We start from the raw sequence: 21,211 nt of genomic DNA, 5'->3' as shown, positions 1-21,211 counted from the left end.
CAACATTTAATGGCATTACTATTAAGGCTGCCGTGCAGGTTGATCGGGTTGTTAAGAAGGCGTATGGTGTGTTGGCCTTCATTAGTTGGGGTATTGAGTTCAAGAGCTACCAGGTAATGTTGCAGCTCTATTAAACTCTGGTTAGACCACACTTGGAGTATTGTGTTCAGTTTTGATCACCTCATTATAGGATAGATGTGGAAGATTTAGAGTGGGTGCAGAGTAGATTTACCAGGATGCTGCCTGGATTGGAGAGCATGTCTTATGAGGATAGATTGAACGAGCTAGGGGTTTTCTCTTTAGAGTGAAAGGAGGATGAGAGGTGACTTGATAGAGGTGTACAAGATGATAAGAGGCATAGATCGAGTGGACAGTCAGAGACTTTTTCCCAGGGCGAAAATGGCTAACACAAAGGTGCATAATTTTAAGGTGATTGGAGGAAGGTATGGGGGCAGGAATGTCAGGGGTAAGTTTTTTTACACAGAGAGGTGGGTGCATGGAATGCACTGCCAGCAGAGGTGGTGGAGAGAGATACATTAGGGACATTTAAGAGACTCTTAGGCACATGAATGATAGAAAAATGGAGGGCTTTGTGGGAGGGAAGGGTTAGCTAGATCTCAGAGAAGGATAAAATGTTGGCACAACATTGCGGGCTGAAGGGCCTGTACTGTGCTGTTATGTTCTATGTTCTATTGCTGAGACTGTCACCATCAATATCCAAGAAGACACTATTGACTAGAAACTCAACTGGACCAGCCACATTAATACTGTGGATACAAGAACAGGTCAGAAGCTGAGGTACCCTGTGGTGAGTGACTCGCCTCCTGACAGTTCTTGGTCTTTGCACCACCAACAAGGCATGTCATTAACATGATGGAATACCCTCCACTTGCCTGATGAGTGCAGCACCAACAACTGCCAAGAGGTTCTGAACTATCCAAGACAAAACAGCTTGCTTGATTGTCATCCCACCCACCATCCTAAGCTTTCATTTCTTCCAGCACCGTTACACAGTGTACCATCTACTGCCAGTACTAATCCACACAACTCCAACAGTACCTTACAAATCTGTAAGCACTTCTGGCAAGAAGGACGCCATCAAGGGTAGTTTACCCTACAAGTTGCACGCATCCTGATTTGGTCCTTCATTGTCCTTTATTGTTGCTGGGATTAAATCCTGGCATTTCCTACCCAACAGCACTGTGGGAATACCCTCACCCAAAGGACTGCAGTGGTTCATGAAGGCAGCTCACTACCACCTTCTCAAGGGCAATTAGGGATGGGTAATAAATGTGGGCCTGGTTGGATTTAAATGAATTTAAAAAAAACTCCTTTGTTCTGAGGATAACAATCCCATCTTCTCCAAACTAACATTTCCCTGAGATGACTCTAGTGATGATGACTGCATCATCTCCTCTTTATTGAAGTTGGGTGACTGGAACTTGATGCACAACTTTAGTTATGGGCCAACTGCATCTTTATAAATCTTCACGATAACTTCCTTGCTTCTGTATCCAATATTTCTTTTCCAAGATCCCATGTGTTTTGCCAACTACTTTCTTGATATGTCCCGACACCTTCAAAGATCAATGCACATGAAGCCTCAGGTCCCTCAGGTCCTGCTTGCTCTTTAAACCTGTGATATTTTGTCTCAATTGCTTTTCTCTGTCTTCTCTGCCAACATGCATCAGCTTACACCTCTCTGTATTAAAGTCCCTCTGCCATTTTCTGCTTATTCTGTTAGCTGATCTAAGTCCTTTTGCAGTCCTGATGAAGGTCTGACAAGCTGTCTCTGACCTGAAGCGTTAACCTTGTTTCTTTTCCCACAGATTTGGCCTGGCCTGCTGAGTATTTCCAGGTTGTTCTGTTTTTGCTTTAGATATCCAGCATCTGCAGATCTCTTACTTCCTCAGGAGGCTAAGGAAATTTGGCATGTCCCCTTTGACACTCACCAATTTTTATCGATGCACCATAGAAAGCATCCTGTCTGGATGCATCATGGCTTGGTATGGCAACTGCTCTGCCCAGGACTGCAAGAAACTGCAAAGAGTTGTGAACACAGCCCACCACATCAAAGAAACCAACTTCCCCTCCATAGACTCCGCCTATATTTCTTGCTGCTTCGGTAAAGCAGCCAGCATAATCAAAGACCCCACCCATCCTGGACATTCTCACTTCTCCCCTCTCCCATTGGGCAGAAGATACAAAAGCCTGAAAGCACATACCACCAGGCTCAAGGACAGCTTCTATACTGCTTTTATGAGACTATTGAACTCTTCCCTTGTACAATAAGATGGACTCTTGACCTCATAATTTACTTCATGATGACCTTGCACCTTATTGTCTATCTGCACTGCACTTTGTCGGTAGCTGGGACACACATTCTATATTCTTTTACCTTGTACTACTCTAATGCACTGTGGAATGAATTGATCTATATGAACGGTATGCAAGACAAGTTTTTCACTGTAGCTCAGTACAAATGACAAAAATAAACCAATTCCAATTCCTTTTGATTTTCTCGTTAGTCACTTGGTCCTCATAGTTTTCCACACTTCCAAGTTTGGTATGATCAGCAAATTTTAACATTTTACAATGAACTCCAAGTTCCAAATCATTTATTACATACCCTCTCTTGAATATGGGTGTCACATTTGCCACTTCCTAATTCTGTGGAACTTTCAGAAGCCCCTCAGTTTTCTCTACCTAAACTTACCCGAGCAATATGGAATGCAAGTCACCCGAACCAGGTAAATTATCCACTCTAACTGTAGCCACCTTTTACATTATATCCTGCCGATTAGTTTTCACCCCATTCATTACCTCTATTATCTTAGCTTCTTCCGATATTTTGTTAACTTGCAATTCTTCAGTAAACAATAATATAAAGTATTCATTGCAATGTAAACTTACTCTAAGCTTCTAAGCACATATCGCTTTCTTTGTTCCTATAGACCCCACTCTTTTTATTTGCTACCCAATTACTAAACTTTGCATACTCTCAGTCACACTGCTATGGTTCTGAGTTAACATATTGCATACACCAGGCAGGGATGGGGTATTTTCTTTTCTAAAGGAAATTAGTGAACCAGATGGATTCATCACAACAATTCAGGCACTTCCTGGTCACAATTTCACACATTTGAACTCAGGTCTTAAGGTTAACCATCCAGGCTTCTGAATACCAGTCAAGTCACTTATTCACCATTTTACTGAACCTGTCATAGTATCAGTTGCAATTTAAATTAGGAAAATGTAGATTAATAGAAAAGGCAACAGATCCTCTGCTACCTGGAATTGAAGTTGGCCCAAAATGACACTCTTCCATCTGTTATTTGTTGTACACTGAATGTATTGAAGTTAACCAATCATCACAAAATGACATTATTAACACTTTCTTTTTCTGTGGTTGTCCGAAATGTCAAAGGAAATGAGTTTAGTCAAACTAATGGCCAGTGATGAAAATCCACTGTCCTATCCCTCAAATATAAAAGGAAAACTCTTGCTGACAGGGTGAATATGGACAGAGGTGTTCAAACAAATGTTTTATTGTGATTCGGATTGAGGTCTGCTGAGGATTGTTAACATGACGGATATGTTAAAACATGTGTTATAACTCCATATTATGATTCTTTCCTTGATATAAAAGACAAATTAAACATTCTGTCAAGATCTCCATATAGCCCTGTTGGTAAAGGCAAGTGACCCAGACAGATGAAGGAAGCTTAAGGTTCATTCCTTCCTCTTTATTGACATTAACTGATCACAGCTGAAGTAACTGCAGGAGACTCCTAGTGGTTTCAGTGCTCTTGTTCCACAGAAAGAAAACTGATGATATTGATGACCTTGGTGGAAATTGTACATTTTTGGTTTAGAGAGAAGGTCATTTTTGAACTGATTCTTCCTATTGTTGAAACAAATTGCCTGCCCCAACTTCAATATCTGCCAGCGATTCTGTCATTTGAACTTTACTATATTAGGGTAGATGTCCATTGTTAAGATAATGTCCAGAGTACCATGTAACGACACATCAAGATCTCCATTAGTCATCACATTTTGAAATACTCTGTAAGTATCATGAAAGGTGCTGTATAGAGTACTTATACAGCATATTCTCCAATCAATGGAGCCTGGGAATACCGAGGGTGGGGATTGGTGGAGGGTGCAGTTGTTGGTGTTATGTGAGGGCAGATTAAGCAAACGGGAGAGTAGACACAGAGTTGATGTTTCCCCTGGCTAGGATATCTAGAATCAGTAGTTCAACTAGGGTTCATCTATTCAGGACAGAGTAGAAAATAAATTTCTTCTCAGTAATTGAGTCTCCACAAACCTCTCAGATGGAGAATGGAGAGAAAATTCCAAAGATTAACAATCTTCTGGATGTCGAAATTTCTTCTATCCCATCCTGGGAATCAATCTGTTGAACTTCTGCTGAACTCCTAAAAAAGGATACACTCCGAGTGTACCCTTCCTGAGATGGAGAGAACAGACCTGTAGACAATATTCCTGATGTGGTCTCATTGGAGAAAGGCTTTGCCACTCCTGCACTCAAGCACTCCTGCAGTAAAGGCCAACACACCATTTGCTTTCCTAATTATTTGCTGAACCTGCACATCCCTCTTAACAATTTCTCCCGTGCTAGGTTTTCACTAATGCTGATTTCTTTGAACTGCCCATTTGCATTAGATCTTTTGTTCTCCACTATTTCTAGTAGGTTTTCTATGCTTGTTTTCATGAGGAGAGACCAAACTATTTGTTCTCTGCCTTTTTCTCATTCTTCAGTATAGTTTCTCCTGTATCAGTATGTAAAGTACCCACATGAGCTGTAACTAATCTTTTTTTTAGTATCTATAGAAGCCCTAACAGTGTGTTTTAATGCTTCTCATTAGCCTACTCTTATATTCTACTTCCCTTTTCCAGCTAAATCCCACTCTGTATCATATTGCCAAGTAACTAGATAACCCACTATTTTTAAAGCAGAACTGACATATACTCAGAACAAGCAGCAAATCCTTGTCCAGGATCTGGTAATGACAGGAATATACTTCAGTTGGATTGTTCCAAGACATCATCCCCAATGCTGGTGAAAACAATTTGTGTCCAAGCTATTGGATATTACAGAAAATATGTCATCAGTGCATCACTGCTTAATAGAGCTATCTGGTATTTGTCAGGACTGTACATTGGCTGATGTGCAGTCTGCCTTGTGCTGCAAAACTAATTTCCTCGTGTAAAGCTTTCTGGAAAAGAGCCACATTTGGGAAAAGAATCATTTTTAATTTTCCAGAACTCCTCTCCTCCGGTTTGTATGTGCACTGCATGCCCTCTTCTGAGCTGTACCTCAAACAGCATAGATATCTCAAAAAGCTGTGATTTGTGAATCAGATACAGGTTATTGAAAGCCAGCAGACAGAAATCAGTCCTGGTATAGTTATGGCATTAGACTGTGGCATGAGGGTTTTTGGGGCACAAGTCAGGCATGTGATGGAATACTCTGAATGTGCTGGAGAGAGTGCAGCTCCACCAGCTCTCAGGAAGGTTGATACCATCAGAAAAAACAACCTATTTAATTGGTAGTACCCCATCCACCATCCTAAACATTCATTCTGTACAGCACTGACACACAGTGGCCGCAGAGTGTCATCTATAAAATTCACTGTTGTTACTCGTTTTGGCTATTCTGATAGCATCTTCAATCCCTACCATCAACAAGGACAAGAGCAGCAGGCACTGGGAAACACCACAGCCTGCAGGTCTCCCTCCCCCTGCCCCCTGCCAATGCAGATACCATCCTGACTCAGAGATATATTGGCAGTTTTTCATGATCACTAGCCCCAAACCCTGAGACTGCCTAACCAGCAGCACAATGTGAGAACCTTCACCAGAAGCACTGTAGCAGCTCAAGAAGGCAGTTTGCCACCATTCTTTCAAGGGCAATTAGAGATGGAAAATAAATTCAAAACTTGCCAATAATACCCAGAACCTGAAAAGGGAATAAAGAAAGAAGTATAAATGTATACTTGTGGGCAACATCTTTGAGATAAGGTGGCTTTACTATTGAATCCAGGAATTCAGAATTTATATTATGCAGTTCCCTTACTTGATAGGCTTTGCAGTGTCCTGAGACAACAGCTACAATAACTGTTTTAACATGTCTACTGGTGCATCACTCACAAAATTGCTCTCAGTCACTCAGTTAATATCTTGTGTAATTGTAACACACCATACAATGTGATTTACATTATTCTGCTGATAAGTGGACTGTAGTTTACAGTGGCCTGTTCCTTGAAAGCTCACCATTGGTGTAAATTGGCACACAACAGATTAGAAACTAATTAGAAATTAATTGGTGATGGAATATAGGGAGCTGTTGGAATTTTCCAGTCCCAGAATTGAACCAGGATACAATGATGAAAATAAAATAAAACTATACATGCTGGAAATTTTTAACCCTTATAGCCTGGGTATCATTCCAATTCATAAGTATAAAATAAATTTGTTTCTCTTCCTGTTCTTATCGATTCCAAAATTTGCAGTACATTTGAAATAGTTACCAGTTACCATTCTAACAGCTTAACCTCCTCACTGTGGCTTCATACCAGCTGTCATCTCTACACTATCACACTTGTTCTAGCAACCCTATGGGCAGCAAATATGGATCATCAGGGTTTGTCTTACATTTGGTTCCAGTGCAAGAGTTATCACAGTAACACACAATGACACTGCTCAATTATGCTTGCAAATTGCTATAATAGCAACCTTAGCATCAGGGAGCAGGTTTATAACAGAATGCTCTTTTTAAAGTGCAAATGGTCTACTAAATTTAGACGTGAATGCCTACAAAGCTGAGTATGGCAGTAAAATAATTAAAATTGCATCTCATGCGGAACAAAGGAGAGGCTTTTGAATGCTAAATTTCCTTTACAGCTTTCAAATGACACATTTCCCACCTTAGTAACTGCACAACTGCCAGTCCAAAAATATCTAGGTGACAGCTGTAGTTCATATCCAAAAAGGCTATCTCCCCTAATGATACTTCCAATATAAAATGTCTGTTTATCACCCTGGTGATTGTTTTGTTACATTCACAAAAATTCTTAATGTCTTTATTTAATATGAATGTGATGTCCAAGGGTGCAGCGTGCCTGTGTATTATCAAGCTGTGTCTTGTCTGGATGGGAGGACGTGGATCAGTATTAGAAGCTTGCTGTATGGGGAGCATCCAGTTTCAACCAGGTCACAGGGATGCAAAACACAACCTGTTCCCCTCCTCCCCCCACCAACTCCCAACCCCCTTCCCAGCTGCCATAGTATTCCAAGGACTACATCAATTTTCAAGCTCAAACTGTGAGAAGCAGACTAATGAGGTACATTTATTGTGCAAATAAGTTCACATTTAAGATTCAGTTTAGCTGCAGCGGAAGAGATATGCATTCAGCATTTGGCACTGACTGTGAGACCACCAGCAGGAGCAAGCCTTCTGCTGCTTTGGCTCTGTAGCATTGCCTACAGCTGTATTTGGTGCAAAGCCAAATTTGAAACTTTAAGTTTATAAAATTAATAATGATCAGCTATTTTCCAATGGAGACAAACCTTACTGATCAATGAACAGGACAATGGCCATGTGTTTAATGGATGTGCAGAGAATTCCATCTTGCTCCAATTTAAGAGCACTTTGATGTGTTGGCAGTTCACTGATAAAATTAGGTAATTGTCTTCATAAACAGGCAACTATATGGATGAAGCTTCCCGAAGCATAGAGGGCTTTCTGTGGCCAATTTTGCAACATATCTTGCCAGGAGACGATTAATTCCTGGAGAGCAAGCACAGGAAAAGGGGATAGGAATCCGTGATGCTAATTCTCTGTACACTTTGTGTAACACAATTACTTCCAGAGGTATTCCCAAGGGACATTCCTTGTGGACAATTTTTCATTTTCCAGGGAAGTCCTCACTCTTCACTTATGGAGAGGTGTGATGACTTTCCCATTTAGGCCTACATCAGCAATGAGGATGGATGATATAACGTGAATGCTAAAGAGAAATTTAAATAGCTTGGAATGACTCAGAAGCCTGAACTGTATTAGGGATTTAGAACATAGAACAGTACAGCACAGGAACAGACCCTTCAGCCCATCATGTCTGTGCCAACCATGATGCCAGATCTAACTAATCCCATCTGCCTGAACATGGTTATATCCCTCCTGTTCATGTGCCCTGTTTAAACATTGCTATCATCTCTGCTGTCACCACCTCCCCTGGCAGTGCATTCCAGGTTCCTACCACTCTCTGTAAAAAAAAACTTCTTCATAAATCTCCTTCAAACTTTCACTCTCTTAACTTAAAGCTATGCCTCTAGTATTTGACATTTCCATCCAGGGAACAAAAACTCTGACTTTCTACCCTATCTATTGACTCTCATAATTTTATAGACTTCTATCAGGTTACCCCTCAGCCTCCGGCATTCCAGAGAAAACAATCCAAATACGTCTAACCTCTCCTTATAGCCAATATCCTTTAATCCAAACAGCCATCCTGGTGACCCTCCTGCACGCTCGCCAAAGCCTCCACTTCCTCCTCTAATGCAGTGACCTGAATTGCACACAATACTCCCAATGTGGCCTGGATTTTCAAGCAACTTTTTGATCCTTAAGTAACCCCTGGAATTGCATTGAATCTCATATTGAATGGGACATCCCAGTACTTGAAGGGGACATTAGCTCTCCCAAACATGCTCAGTGTGGGAAACCTATTCCTCTTACAATTTTCCTCACCTGGAAATCCAGTTTACAAGGGTTGAGTCAGAGCCAGGGCAGACAAAACAACCATGATTTTGCATTCATTGGTTGCATCCGTTGGTTTTCTGCTGACTATATTTTGTCTTCTAAGTTTTTCTTTTCTGATGAAAGGTCACGGAAGTGAAACATTAACTCTGTTTCTCTCCCCACAGATGCTGTATGACCAGCTGAATATTTACAGTATTTTCCGTTTCTATTTAAGATTTTCAACATCTGCAGTTTTTTTTGCTTTCACAGATAATTATCAAAGTTTAGAAAGATTGATGCTCAACATTATAAAATGTACTGAAAACAACAATCCCATCCTAACAATTCAATACTTTAACTCTGTCTGAAATACCTGTTCTGCCTGTAGATGTCTCTGTGATGGGGTTTCTAATGTTGAGGATCAAAAACAACAGCAACTTGTATTTATAGAGCATTGATAGGGTATTAAGGAACACTTTGAAGGAGGAAAGATGGGAAAAATTGAATTTCAGAGATCAGATCCTCAGCAGGTGAAGACACAGTACACGTGAAAGAGCAATTAATATTGGGGATAAAAATTTCAAAAAAAACTGCAGATGCTGGAAATCTGAAACAAAAACAGAAAATGCTGGAAAAACTCAGCAGATCAGGCAGCATCTGTGGAATGAAAAACAGGCAATATTTCAGGTCTGTGACACCGAAGAAGTCTGAGTTGGAGGATCCCAAATATTTCAGGGGGTTATTAGGCTGTAGGACTTTGCATATGATTGATACCATGAAAACATTTGTGAATGATAATAAAAACATTCAAATGCAGTATTGCTTAATTGCAAGCTTGAGGTGGAACAGAGAGGATGTTGTGAGTTAGAGGCAGTAAAGTTTGGGATAGCCTCTAGTTTACAGAGGTGAGAATGAGGGAGGCTGATCAGGAATGCAATATTATCAGGTAAAAGGAAAACTTCGCTAACATTTACATCTCTATTACATCTTACATTTCTCACAAAGGAACCTGATCAAGGCATGGCTGCAACATATTCAAAATATCTCACCATTTCATGTTGGTATCCCTGTATACTTTTAGAATATGTATCAGTGATTCTACAAACATAAAATATCAGAAATATTATTTTGATTGAAGGCTTCAACAACAGTTCTGACCTGCATTTGAAAGCTTTACATGTCCATTTGTCTGTTTCTCTCTGTCTAACTGGTCTCATTAATCTATTCCCCAGATGTCTCAGTAAACTGGACAACCCTGGCCTCATCCTATCAGATTTTCCCTTTGTTCTATCCTCCCCTTCCCATCCTCTCTGCAACATAATTCTAACTTGTTTTCTTTCTTTCCTACTTCTGATGACTGATCTTCAACCTGAAATGTTGACTATGTTACTCTGTCCCAGATGACCTGCTTAGTTTTGCAGCACTTTCTGTTCTTTTTACACACATGAATTATTAGAACTTCTTCAGTTAGGCAAATCAAAGCCTCTTTATTTATGTATTTATTTTAAAAAATAATCATATTAAAATTAATTCAACATGAAAGTTTGTTCACTTTTTAAACTGCTGACACTTTAAAGTTAGAAAATTCAGGTGTCATTTCCTCCAAAGTATGTGGATATGCACCCCACTTCCTTCCCTTTACCCATCTCCCTTTCCCACATCCTTGGTCTTTTTTGAATATTTCCACTCTCCTTTAATGCTATTTCAGCTTAATACTCTGCTAGATCTTGGCTATTCTTGTAGGAGGATGGGAGGAATAGATACTAAAATTGCATTTGAAAATACGTGGAAAATACCACAAATATTAACCTCCCCGTTGGCACAATTCTGTTGTAGAAATGCACACATTTATCTGCAATACTTGTAACGTCTACAGAGGATGCTGTCATAAGCACTTTCAACATTCATAAACTGTGAGGCATTTAGCATAACGAATCGTGCACTGTTGAACTGATCCTTTTTTACAGAAGAAAAGACTTACAATTTCAGTCAGCAGAAGACCTTTGATCCATCTAGCCCACCTGTCTGCAGTATTCCCTTGGTGCAGGTCTAATAACCCTGAATCACATTTGTTGACAAGTGTATGACTAATTCCTTCTTGAAAGCCATTAGGTTCCTTATTTCACTATACTTGCTGGTAATCTGTTCCACATTATTTTGTGCTCAGCATAATGGCTTTCCAACAGTTTTTGTACTTTATAAGGTAGTATTAATAGCTGTTCCCAATACCAATATTCTTTTGTTCAGTTTTTAAGTTATTTTAATGGTGTAATTGTTGACATTCTTTTTAACTTTACGTATTCTGGTATTTTTTTTGTGCCTTCTAGGTCATATCCAGGGTGACAAATTATTGCAAACTTCTTTGCTTTTGGCACTTTCCTTGTTACCTGACTAAATGAAGATGATACAAGGTCATATTTAATGGTTAAGGTGGTTAAGTTTGTAGCAAGCGAGCCAGTAGTAGCATTGAAATTTGGCCTTACAACTCTGATGTAAGAACTTGGGTTCTTTATTAGAGTGTGACAAATTTACAGAGGTAATTTCAGTTATATTTGTTCACACAGGAAATTATTATAAATTATAAATATAAAATAAGATTTACAGTTTTAAAATGAAGACTAAATTAAAACATAACATCCTGAGTATCGTGTTGTCATTCCTTTCCATAATGAGGTAATACTCTTTCTGGCTTTTCAGATTTGGCAGAGGGGTCTTCCTGTGAGTCTTTCCATAATTAGTAGGAAATTAGCCAGGTTCCCATTCTATTGAACTCCATGTTGAGTTCAACACTAGCAGGCTTGCCCCAAATCACTGACTGACTTCTAGACTTCCATGCTATAACACATGTGGAAAACTTGAAGCTGAATGAATACATACACTATCCTTTTACATTCACTATCATTACCTCTGCACTATCTGGACCCATGTCTCTGTTCAATCCCTGTTAACATTTTTTATTATAATGTTTTTATGTTCACATTTCGTTCGAAACTTGTTCGATCGCCGTTAAACCCTCTGGTCAACAGAGGCATGGCACTGACACCATTGCAACCTGTAATTATAACTTAAGATTTCAAATAGAGTGACAAGATGACAAGCTAAAAATAGTGAAGGTTTAGAGGGACTTTGAGGTCGATGTGCATAGATCATTAAAATTACATAGACAGCTAAAAGTATTACTTAAAAACCTTTATGGAATGAAGGCCTTAATATCTGGAGTTCTGGAGAACAAGGAAATAAAAAAGCATGTTGCAGCCATCCAAAGTTTGATACTGCCATAAGTAGAGTACTATGAATGTTTCTGGGCACCACAGTATAGGAAGCCTATACTGGGCTTGCCATAGTCTAAAAATTATAGCCGGGCCAGAGAATTTAGAAACTACCTCTGGACATGGACTGGTAGAAATTTAGATCTCTCCTTTGCAAATGGTACCTGATATTGCCTCATGTGTTACTTTTAAACTTAATTATTAAGGGGTGTGAAGAGAGTTTGGATAAGAAGTTAGATCAGAGATTAGGCATAATTTTATTAAATGGCAGAACTAGCTGTACTATGATAAATGAGCTGCTGCTGTTCTTTTGTTCCTCAATAAATGGACTGGGTTAACTGAAGAGAGAAAGAGATGTGTATACTGTCAAATTGTGCTGGTATTATGACCATCAGGGTATTCCTAATCTATGTAGTGCTATGGATTCCAGATGCATGAATGCCATGGTTCAGATGAAAACATTCAAGAACTTAACCCAGGGGCATTGAGACCAAGTGTATAACTACAGTTCTCAGTAGCAGGAACCCTGTCAAAATTTGTATTTTACAAAATTGCAAACAGGAAAGTAAGTTTTTTTGATTTAAAGTAACTCTCCATGCTGCCACTTGGGTCATTAGCGTAATGATTCAGGGAATTGTAGGCATTGTGTCAAAACTGAAAAGTGAAAGCCTCGCAGGAACAGTTGTTCTGTGACAATCTGGCAGGAGGGTAAGGAAGTACAGAATGCTTTTTACATTTAATGTACATGTGGTGCTGAACAGTTGTAGCTCCCTCCTCACTGCTACACAATCTGACAATTTCCATGCATTACGACTCCAGATTTCAGAAAAAAATCTGCCTGAATTTTGTCAAAAAAAATCTGCTTTCCAACAAAAAGCCAATCCAAAGCAGGTCTCAGGAGGATACAAATAAACACAAGACAGGCAATATTCTTTTCTGTTGTTTTCCCCCATTTCTGATCAATGCAAATTGACCCTCCAAACATGCATATTTGGTGGATAGTTATAATTGAGAGGTGGGGTGAGGGTCAATTTTATTGGGGGAAGTTTTATTCAGACAGAAAGTTTCAGAGATTGCACTAAAAGACTGGAGAAGTGTAGCAATATTGTAACTCTAGAAATTCTGTAATGTTTTGATGGTTTGGATAATTGGATCATGCCCAGATTATATAGAGACTCCAGACCACTATGTTTATCGCAAGTGTAAAATTTCACTAACGATTTTAACTATAACTTCCAGAGCAGCCCTGAACTGGAAGAAATGTGGGGATATGATGGATCAAACATTAATCACTTTGATGCTGTAGTGGTATTGTTGATTGCAAATAGGCAGTTATGCCCACAAAGACAGCACTCCATAGTTGGAGGAACTGACAGGAGCATTATTCTGCCTTCAGGGCAAGGAAACTGAATTAAATTATTCAGATGCAGGTTTTCCAGCTATGGGCCCCAGAACAAATCAGAATACACAGTGAGATTGCTCCATCTTCTCACATTATCCTGCCTCTGCAACAAGATGTTGCAGAGGCAGAATAATGTGAGAAGATGGAGCAATTTCTACAGCAAGATTGAAGTCTTCAGTATCAGTAGGTTAGCGTTGAGGACACAGGAAGGTGAGTTAGGAGAGGAATATTGGGCAGCAAGGGTAGTATACATAGAGCTTGGCTGGCATCTTTGAAGGTTTGTAATCAGATGATCTATGGGCACTCGTAAACACTTTAGTTTTGTGCCTGATCCTCAGATGTTCAGTGCTACGTTAGGTTGGCAGCATCTTGTGCCATTAAATAGGCTCAAGACACTAAAGGGGACGCTGGAGATGGGATGGTAGTATCATTGAGGAAAGGATCCCAGTTGATTGTAATGGGGAGTTTGAGCCCGATTGACAGGAAGGGAAGTTGGGGAGAGGGTTGGCTGCTGGGTATTTCCTTCTAGGTAATCTGCCTAATGCAGTGAGGAGTCCGGACAAGCACAATGACATCTGATGGTGTGCAATGTGCACCTGAACTCCACTTCAGTTTACATAGAGTTCACTGGCTATGCAGAAGCAGGCCATGTGGTCTGTGCCCATGGCACAAGTAGATCCAGCATGAACAGGTCTTAGGATGCTGATTGCAAATACACATCTTCCCTCCCCTGCCACAACCTTCTACCACACCAACAACAATCTGACTATCAAGCTCACTCCTTAATGATACACAGCAGCTACTCTCACCCCAGCCTCTCTTCCCATAAATTGGTCTCTACCACTACAGTCTTCTGGGATTCTCTTCACTTTGACCTGACCGTCCATCTCCATCATCCTCCTTTGTATCTAAAGCCTACTCAGTGATACAAGATGTTTTCAACCTCATGTGCGATTGACTATCCCACTATCAAGCACAAAAACAAAATGTTTGTGAGGCCCCAAACAAGCTTTTAAAGATACCAGCCAAGACCTAGGTATACTATTCTTGCTGCTACTATCAAGCACAAAAACAAAATGTTTGTGAGGCCCCAGACAAGCCTTTAAAGATACCAGCCAAGACCTAGGTATACTATTCCTGCTGCTCATTATTCCTGTTCTTGCACAGGGTGCACAGTTCTCAAATATGCTTCACTCTTCAATGAAATTGGATGGTAAAACATACAAAAATGCATTGCTACACAATCCAATTTATAAGTTTTTGATTGGAGTTTGTAAATGATGATGGACAGGAGACCAATGTTGAACAAAAAGGGAAATGAATGATAGTTCAATGCTTCAGAGACATTGGGAGTGAAGTAAGCACCGACATGGGCATTGTTACAGAGGTGAGGAACATACAAACATAAGAAATAGGAGCAGGTTTAGGCCCTCTGGCCTGTCGAGCCTGCTCTGCCATTCAATAAGATCATGGCTGACCTGGCCGTGGATTCAGATGCACCTACCTGACTTTTCCCAGGAAGCAGTTTTATTAGTTGATTGGATTTACAGTTTAAAGCTCAGGCATTCAGCTCAGCCAAACTTAGATTTATAGAAGAACTTGGACATATAAACTGTCCTTCATGACTTCAGGACTTTCGTGATCTCAAATTCATTGCCTGTGGAGCAATTCCAAGTAATTATTTGCTGCAGAATTAGAGTGAAGAGAAGCTATTACAGATTTTTTCACAATCTCTGAAAGAAAATAGGGCATAGATCTTAGTGAAGAGATAACAAACCACATTCACAGTCATCACCTTCATTGGCAAGAGAAAGAGGTTCTTTTCAAGAATTGAGGTATAATGTTACAGCTGATTTGGAATAAAGAAGTAATGAAGAAGAACTTTCAGGAAATGTTGGAATACTGAAAATAATAAAGCTTCAGGGAGAGAGGTCATATAACTCCTGTGATTTTTTGATCACTTGGAAAACAGCCTGAGTGATTTTGCAAAGTATTTTCAATAAGAATGTAACTTCCATATATAATTGGACCAGATAGCAATTAAAATAACTAATGCTAATGATCAGTACAGTACCAGTGGTGTGTCTCAGCCTCAGGTTCCACTGTTTAAAGCAATTCTTCAAACAGCAACAACAATTTTACTTCTATAAAACCTTTAATGTAACAAAGCACCCCAAGGCACTTCACAGAGATATTGTTTAAAAAAAAGTGACACCAAGCTGCATAAGAAGAGACAAGGGCCTGGCCAAAGTGGGAGACTTTTTCAGATGGAAAGGGAAATAGGCTAAAACTGTTCAAAGTTTTTCCAAAGTTTAAGGCCTCAATAGCTGCCAAAGAAGAATCAATTAAATTTGAGGCAATCAAGAGTTCAAATTTCTCTAAATATTATATGGCTGAAGTAGATTAAAGAGACAGGAAGAGACAAGGCCAAATTGGAAAATAACAGGTCATTTTAAAACAAAATCAAAGCAGTGCTGAAACAATGTGGGTTAGAAAGCACAGGTGAGCTAGGCAAATAGAACCTGAGTGGGCTCAAACAAGGACAGCAGAACATGAAATACCTCTGATTTATGGAAGATTGAATGATGGAGGCCAGCCAGTATTATGTTGGAATCCTCAAGCCCAGTGGTAACAAGGAAGTTGGAATTTCAGCTGCAGGTGAGCTGAGGCAGAGCAGAACTGAGTGATAGTTTCTTGTAGTAGCCCAGAGGCAATGGTTTGGGCATGGGAAGAGAAGTTCTGCAGGTAATTCACTAGCTTTGGCTAGTTAGGAAAAAAGCACCTGGTTGTTTTAGTGTCCAGCACTGAGCAAACCTAAACACTAAAGCAACAAAATAATTTAACTTCATTCCTGATACTGGGCCTTTCTCAATATGTGTGCACATTGGAGAATCAGTTATAGAAGCAGCTTATCATGTTGATGACACACCACATTATTGAGTTATAGATTTTAGTGTTAGCACTTCAGGATTTTTATATTCCATCCACCAATATCCATGTCTGTTTCTGCAGTAATATATATTTGGACAGGTATATAATATAAATCTATTTGGACAGGTAAATGGATAGGAAAGACTTAGAGAGATATGGATCAAATGCAGCAAATGGGACTAGCTTAGATGGGCATCTCAGTCGGCATGGCTAAGTTGGGCCAAAGGATCTGTTTTCGTGCTGTATGACTCCATGAGTCTAACCCTATACTTATGTTCAGTAATTTGGTGGTGGGGAGGAGTTGTTATCAAAATGGTATACAGGATGGAGTAGTTGTTTTAAGATAAGATAGATATATTTATTAGTCACATGACATCGAAACACACAGTGAAATGCATCTTTTGCGTAGAGTGTCTGGGGGCAGCCAGCAAGTGTCACCACGCTTCCAGCGCAACATAGCATGCCCACAACTTCCTAACCCATACGTCTTTGGCACATGGGAGGAAACTGGAGCACCCAGAGGAAAACCACGCACACAACAGGGAGAACGTACAAATTTGTTACAGACAGCTGCTGGAATTGAACCCGGGTCACTGGCGCTATAATAGCGTTACGCTAACCACTACACTACCGTGCCTGCCTAAACGCAATGAAACTGTTGTTTGCCTCATCCCACAATCAAAATAAGATCAGTTGACCCAACACAGACAAAGGATCAAATTGAAATCTTGTTTCTGAATTTGTCTTTTTTCTCTGATAACAAATCAAGTTAATCAAACCATATCCAATAATGGGGCATAAGAAGCATGCTGATCATTTCATCAAAATGTGGGAGAACTTATCTCAATTTGCACATGAGTGTTGGAAGCTTGCATTTAAACATTCTACTCTCACTTATAGGTTTGAATTATTGGCAATATTTTTTACTTCTGTTCTTGATGCTTATCTCCAGGCAGAATTCACAGCCATGAGGGACCAATACATGAGAGGTGGAGAAGGTTTTATAATTTGTTACTCTATTACTGACCGCCGATCATTCCAGGAAGCTGCCGAGTTCAAGGAGCTCATCTATCGTGTTCGGCACACATATGATATTCCAATAGTTTTGGTTGGAAACAAAACAGACTTAGAAGAATATAGGCAGGTAAGGAAACTTTTCTTGATAATAATACTCCTTGTGATGATTCTTCAAGAGCAATTGAAGTTGACGATGGATTTGAGCGTTTTGGTCTATTTAATTTCTTTCTAATTAATTTATAAAATGTGGGCATTGCTAGCAAGGCCTGTATTTTTTGCCCATCATTAATTGCCCTTGAGAAAGTGATGATGAGCTGTAGTCTTGAGCTGCTGAATCCCTCCGGTGAAAGTACTCCCACATGTACTTTCTGTTGTTGGGATTTAGACACAGTGATGAATGAAGGAACAACAATATATTCCCAGGCAGGAAAAAAATGTAGAAATATATTTAAATATATAAATATATTTCCAAGTTGCAGAATGCATGGTTTGGACAGGTCTCTGCAAGTGGTGATGTTCCTCAGCATTCTCTGCCCTTGCCCTTAGGTGATAGAAATCATGAAGGTGCTGTTGGAGTGGACTAAATAAGGAACTATAGTGTATTTTGTAGATGGTATATACTGTATCTGTGGTGCACCAGTGGTAACAAAAGGCTGTTTTGTTAAGCCTTTTGAGAGTTGTTGGATCTACACTCATCCAGGCAATTGGAGAGAATTTCATCACACTCCTGACTTGTGCCTTGTAGATGGTGGATTGACTTTGGAGTGTTACAAGGTGTGTCACCCACATAGGATAACATTGCCTATGACCTGTTTTTGTAGCTACCATTATAATTCTGACTGTCACAGAAGAAAGTCATTGATGAAGCAGCTGAAGGACTGCCCTGAGGAAGTGCTGCAGTGATGACCTGGGGCTATGATTGACCTCTAACAACCACAGCCATTTTTGAAATACCACAAAAATACCACTTGTGTTTTTATTAGAAAAGAATGTAATCTCTCTTTCATTTAATATGTTATATTTGCATAGAATGATTTGGTTTTAACTGATCAAACACAAAAGGAAAAGATCTACTTAGGAAAATGTTTGTATTACACCAATAAAACATCATGCTGGCATTAAATGTCTATTTTGCAGAATTTATATTTTGCGTTCAGTATGTTGCAGATAACTTTATAAAAATATACATATAGTCTGTTCAGTAGCCTGGCTGAGGTGAAAAACTGAGAAAGTAAAAGCATGAGCAGTTCATAATCTGTATCAATTATTCAAATCAGGGTTCTATGTGTAAGATATCCAGATTTGTTGACAGAAAGTTGAGTGAAAGTGTGGTCTGTGAGGAGATCGCAGAGATCCTTCAGGGGATGTAAACAGGCAAAGTGAATGGGCAAGGACATGACAGATGAAATATAATGCAGAGAAATGTAAGGCCATCCACATGATAGAAAAAAATTAGAAAAGTGGAATATCTTATAAAATGGTGAGAGTTTGAAAGGCGTAGGTGTACAGAAGGACCTGAGTGTACTTGTACGTAAATCATGAAAATTAACTTATAGCTACAGTAAGCAGATACTATTTTTGCCATTACTACAAGAGGATTTAAGTAGAAGCATAAAGATTCTTATTGCAATTACAATGAGCCAAGACGAGACCATACTTAGAATATTGCGTACAGATTTTGTCTCCCTGTGAAGAAAATATATACTTGCAATAGAGGGAGAGTAACAAAAGATCACCAGATTGATTCCTGAGATAAGGAGTTCGTTGTATCAGAATAGAGAAAGCAGACTAGCCTATTCCTTCTTGAGTTTAGAAGAATGAGAGATGTTGTCATTATTCTCATAATTCTTTTGAGACATGACAGGGTGGATGCATAAATGATGCTTTCCCTGCCTGGGATATCTAGAACCCGGAATTACAGTCTTATGATATACATTCAGGACAGGGATGAGAAGAAATTTATTCACATTTGGAACTCTCTACCCAAAAGCACTGTGGAGACTCAATCACCGAGTATGTTCAAGGCAGAGGTGAATAGGTTTTTGGATACTGTGGAAATCTAAGGATATGGAGTTACTGAAGTAAATGATCAGCCATCCTTTCAATAAATAGTGCATCTGGCATGAAGGCCCCAATAGCTTTCTTGTGCTTCTAGTTCTTGTGTTTTTGTGAAGTCTAAATCTACAAAAAAAAATCATTCTAGTAATGCCAGAGTTTTAATAAACAGGATTTTTACATTTTAGAGAAGAATGCTCAATGCATGTGATATTTGATGAAATAGTACAATATTTAATTTAATATTGAAGGATATTTTAAGAATTTTAGATTTATATTAAAAGTAAACAGTGTTCAATTCCATTTCAGAAATAATGAATATAATGTACTTGATAGTTTTGTCTGTTATCCATTTCAAAATACTCAGCATTATCTGCTTCATGAAGATTCATAATCAAACATTCCTTTATATTGAGCATTCATGAATGTCTGGAGAACATTAATTGTTTATAAATTTTATTGCCAACTCCATTGAACTATTTTAATATTTTATTGATTGCTTTTTATGTGATTTCCCCAGTTAATTTGCTGTCTGTCTCCTGTTCAGGTAGTGATGTGCATTGTATTCTTTCTTGGTTTGTGCCTGAGGGCAAGTCTGAAGCCTTTGGATGAACTTTCTTTGGTCTACTTCCTCTATGCTGCCATAGTTTTGGCAGAAACCACATTTTTATCCATAAGCTAGCTTTATAACAAGGGAGAAGAACTTTGTACAAAATTTCCCTCCAAAATTAAAGCCTTCAGAATATAATAAAGGTCAATATTAGAGATTGAATGAGTTAAGCTGTAATTAAGTTGTAATTAAGAAATAATCCGAATTAATTAACCATATGATAATACTCATTTTGTATTTTATGGGACATAAAATAATTATGTATCACTCTGCAAATGTGCTGCAATCTTTAAAGTTCTTTAATTAAACAGAAGTGGATGTGAGTTTTAAATTGCCTTTTCAAAATAAGGGTAAATTCAAATAATTAAGGCTGCAATGATAGATCTACTTTCTTTTCCATCTGGAAAAATTTTGCACTCAACATTCTTTATTGCTATTCCATCATAATGTTTGTTTTCTTAACATTTTGATTTTAAAATTGTTTTTTTTTTCTCTCTGCTTTTGCTGTATCACATCGTGAAGTCAGTACTGCAGTTATTCTCTCCCAGCTTAAAGCTTCATGCTGCAGCAACATATACAGTATTGGCAATTCAGACAGTAAGATCCATGCATCTAGTTTGCACTCCAGGTGGTTTTCTATCTATTAAAATCAATAGACATATCTGCAAAGACCACAAATTAGTTGCATTGGTTTCTTGCCCCTTAATTCCCTGCAGGCAGTCCTGTTACACAAGGTGGTGCTCCAAGGTTACTAACTTGCAAAATGCACCTTGTGTATTTCCTCGGTATTAGTGGGTGAACTTCCATGACAGTAACCGTATATATCATCATACAGTACCCTGGACTCTACCTCTCAATATGACAGGGGTTAAGAGGCTGGCATTGCTGTTAAGAATGTAAGTGTGATTTGCTGGAGAGCCAATATCCCAAGCTGCCTTTATGATCTGAAGTCAGCAGTACTGCTGCTTTTCTGAAAATTGCAGTGTACTGGAGTTATGGGCCCATATACCTATGGGGCAAAATATTCAGAGCAGCAAGAAGGGAGGATTTCTGGACAGCAAAATAGATAATATTGGAATTATCCAATGTCTTTTCATGTCAGTCCGATAGGTTTTCCTTTTGATGGCTTGCCTGGATGATAGTTTGCCTGACTCTTGTGAAAG

At 39.1% G+C, this 21,211-nt stretch overlaps 1 protein-coding gene across 4 annotated transcripts in view; it reads left to right on the top strand.

Annotated features, from left to right (window-relative positions):
- The window catches only part of LOC127584676 (GTP-binding protein Rit2-like), a 222,128-nt gene that overhangs the window by 103,523 nt on the left and 97,394 nt on the right, over positions 1 to 21,211 (top strand). For all 4 annotated transcript variants that reach the window (XM_052041573.1, XM_052041563.1, XM_052041554.1 and 1 more), the window contains one exon: positions 17,319 to 17,510. In XM_052041573.1, coding sequence (XP_051897533.1) covers positions 17,319 to 17,510 — 192 coding nt within the window. The remainder of the gene's footprint in view (positions 1 to 17,318; positions 17,511 to 21,211) is intronic.

Source organism: Pristis pectinata, chromosome 2 (genome assembly GCF_009764475.1).
Source record: "Pristis pectinata isolate sPriPec2 chromosome 2, sPriPec2.1.pri, whole genome shotgun sequence".
NCBI lineage: Eukaryota > Metazoa > Chordata > Chondrichthyes > Rhinopristiformes > Pristidae > Pristis > Pristis pectinata.
The sequence above is the reverse complement of the archived record's forward strand: the minus strand, read 5'-3'. Positions and strand labels throughout refer to the sequence as shown.